This window comes from Plectropomus leopardus, chromosome 14, assembly GCF_008729295.1.
Source record: "Plectropomus leopardus isolate mb chromosome 14, YSFRI_Pleo_2.0, whole genome shotgun sequence".
Taxonomy (NCBI): Eukaryota; Metazoa; Chordata; class Actinopteri; order Perciformes; family Serranidae; genus Plectropomus; species Plectropomus leopardus.
This window is the reverse complement of record NC_056476.1, coordinates 20,698,472-20,701,608: the sequence shown is the minus strand read 5'-3', so window position 1 is coordinate 20,701,608 and position 3,137 is coordinate 20,698,472. Positions and strand designations below refer to the sequence as shown.

General features: G+C 39.9%; 1 protein-coding gene across 1 annotated transcript; it reads left to right on the top strand.

Moving 5' to 3' along the window:
* The first annotated feature begins 304 nt into the window (after positions 1-304).
* Positions 305-1,662, top strand: LOC121953268 (interferon alpha-inducible protein 27-like protein 2A). Its single transcript, XM_042500259.1, has 4 exons — positions 305-573; positions 717-746; positions 893-1,054; positions 1,357-1,662. The coding sequence occupies exons 1-4, from the start codon at positions 564-566 to the stop codon at positions 1,449-1,451; spliced, it is 297 nt and encodes a 98-aa protein (XP_042356193.1). The 5' UTR covers positions 305-563; the 3' UTR covers positions 1,452-1,662.
* The last annotated feature ends 1,475 nt before the right edge of the window (positions 1,663-3,137 follow it).

The following is a 3,137-nucleotide window of genomic DNA, read 5'->3' as shown; positions in this document are numbered from 1 at the left end:
AGGGAAAAAAAAAGCCTTGCAGAGACTGTTCTCTGATTTAAGATGAATGCAGTTATTAATACTAGCCCACTGAATCGTTTTTTTGTTCATGTTGTCAGGTGATCATATCCAGTGATGAAAACCTTAACAGACAGGACTGCAGATATTGAGCGTCTCGAACTTTATGTAAACAGAAAATTAGCTTTCGTTTTCACCAAAACGAGACTTTGAAGTGAGGGCTTTGCTACTGCTGGTAGCTTTTATATAGCAGGAAATACCACCCTCTGGTGATAATAGTTTAGTATTGCATCAAGATATTTTCCCAGAGTTTTAAGTCTTTTATGGTTTACTGTAAATGAAAGGATTTATTTGTTCTAAACTGGTTTAGCAGCTTAGTGTTCTTGTCTTAGTGACAAATAGTGACAACATACCACCTCAGGTATTTGGATGGAAGAAACGAACTCACAGACGCCCTCTTTGGTTCATGACTCAGCAGTTTCATTTCTGAAGAAATTGCGCTCATACAGTAGATAATTCTCAACCCTGTTCAAGACTTATCAGTAGCCTGCACTCTACAGCACGAGATGGGGCTTTGTGAGTATCACCGTTCCTCTGACATCGTTTCAAGTGCTGATACTTTTACTTGCATGCCTTTCTGATGTGAATAACTAAAAATGGTAGTAACCTCAGCCAAATGCACTATAAATGCTGATTTCAGCTTTCATCTTGTGTTTCAGTAACATTTGTGGCTTTAGGAGGAGGAGCAGGTAAGACTGCAGTCATTTATATGTTAAACGTATCATGCATGATCCATTTTAAAATGGCAATATATATATATATATATATTTATTTATATATATATATATATATCACTATGTCCTTTAACAGCAAATTTTCCTCTGCTGTGTTCCAGTTGTTGGTGTGGTCGGGGCTCCTGTTGTTCTGGGAGCCATAGGTTTCACCTCAGCTGGAATAGCAGCAGGCTCTTATGCTGCCAGCATGATGTCGGCGGCTGCTGTGGCAAATGGAGGAGGAGTGGCAGCAGGAAGTCTGGTGGCTGTTTTGCAGGCAGCAGGTAACATATACTTTATTTTTCAATTAAAGTTTAATCTTGTTTAAAGTGTTATATCTTAATGATAAAATGATCATCTTTTATTGAAAAAATATCTTTTGTTTTTTTTTTTAACTGTTTAATCTTAATGGTAATTTAACATTTGTCATAATAGAGGTTTGTAACTTTGGGCTTACAGTGTATAACTTGAATATAATGACACTACTGAGAGTAATAATGCTACTGTTTACTTTAGCCTTTTAGCCAGAGAACAAGACTCTCTGTGGCTGCTGCTTTGGTGTAAAACCTGTGCAATTTTGCTGTAGGCGCTGCTGGTCTGTCAACTGCTGCCAACTTGGTTGTGGCCTCCGCTGGAGCAGGTGTTGGAGGGACAGCATTGGGCCTGGCTGCGCTCATCTGAAACTCATGAAGGAACATGATACATTCTCTATGATTTTACATTTACCCAAACAAGGAAAAATTGAAGATTAAATCAGTTAGGTTATTTCAGAATGTTTTGTGCAATAAGTGGTAACTAATGATGTAAGGTAATAAGGTAATAATATTGTAGTTTTTAGAGTATCTGTAATTTACTTTTTTTTAAAAAAATATTTTGGTCAACTTTTACTTTCACATTTTCTAAATAAAATGTTTACTTTTACTCCAATACGCTTCCCCAAAGCATTTTTTTATACAATTTAAGGAAGGGAAGGAGGAAAAGAAGAGGGAATGGACAGATAAATGAAGGAATGGGAAGGGAGGAAAACTTAATTTTGTTAAAGTGTAATATATGCTCCATTTCCAAGGTGGTGTATTTTACATAGAATCAAACTTAGTAAGTCTAAAAATGCATACAATTACTTTTGATACTTAAGTACAGTAAATATCAGATACTCTAAGTGTTATTAAATGGCAGGTATACCCCTTCCTTTCCAACAAGGAAACCCCGGGTAGTTGGGCTGGTGGTTACCTTCCACTTCACCACCCACTCTAAAAATAGCAGCCTGAGCACAGGCCTCACTCTCATTATGTCCAGCTTTTTACAGATTGTCAAAGAATCCACTGACAGGGGGCAACAGGAGCAGCAGTAAGAGGTTGTTGGATCACCTAAGTGTATACGCTGCTGAGTTGTTTGCAGTTCTGTTGGCACTAGAGTGGGCAGAGGATGTTAAACAAACAAAATTCTCATTTGTAGTGACTCGGTTTCATCATTATTAAGCACTGACACAAGAGCGGCCAGACATCATCAAGTATTAGTTTGTGAAATTTTGGTTATGAACGCAAAGCTAACCTGTCAGGGGAGGGATTTAGTGTTTATGTGGATACCGACACACCGTGGAGCGTGGATAAGTTGACCAAGGAGGTAGTGAAGAGAGGACATGTGGACACTAGTATCAAACTTTCAAATTCAGAGGGGAAGAACATCATTTGGAGGGGAATAAGCAGACAGTGGCAGCAGTACTGGGAAAATATGACTAAAGGACGACACTTACATGCTACACAGAACAAAGTGGGGGGAGGATGGAAATAGAGGAATTAATAGATGGGAACATGTGATTTTCAGTAGACTGAGAATTGGTCACAGCAACCTTAACAGTACGCTCTTTGTGATAGGGAAACATTCAACTGGCCTGTGTAGCCGGTGTAATGTGGGGAAAACAGTGGAGCATGTGCTTCTTTTCTGCAGAAAGTAGAAAAGAAGCACAAACAGGGAATTGACACAAACAGAGAGATTGTGTCTAAGAAACCTGAAGACAAGTTGGGCAGACTCCAGCTTTAATTCGTATGCGTCTGAAGATGATCACCTTGGTGGAGCCTCTGGACCCACTGCTCCATGGATATTCACTCCTGCCCCACCCATCTTAAGGTATGCAGACTCCCACACTAAATTGCTGTCAACACCTCCACCCTCATCTTAGTTCTCCCACAACATTATCAAGGGCCTCCCAAATCCTTTCAAAAGCACCAATACTGCCATATTTAGCTCCTAGCAGGCTACTACTCAGACTACACTGCTGTCTGACTCCCATGCATCTACCCAGGCAATCCCCTCCACCTTTCTACCTGTACCACTTCCAGTCACTACCCAAGCCCCCAGTAATCCTGC

Coding starts and splice junctions, on each gene's coding strand:
- LOC121953268 (XM_042500259.1), top strand. Junction 747..892: donor GGCTTTAGGAGGAGGAGCAG/GTAAGACTGCAG, acceptor GCTGTGTTCCAG/TTGTTGGTGTGGTCGGGGCT. Junction 1,055..1,356: donor GGCTGTTTTGCAGGCAGCAG/GTAACATATACT, acceptor ATTTTGCTGTAG/GCGCTGCTGGTCTGTCAACT.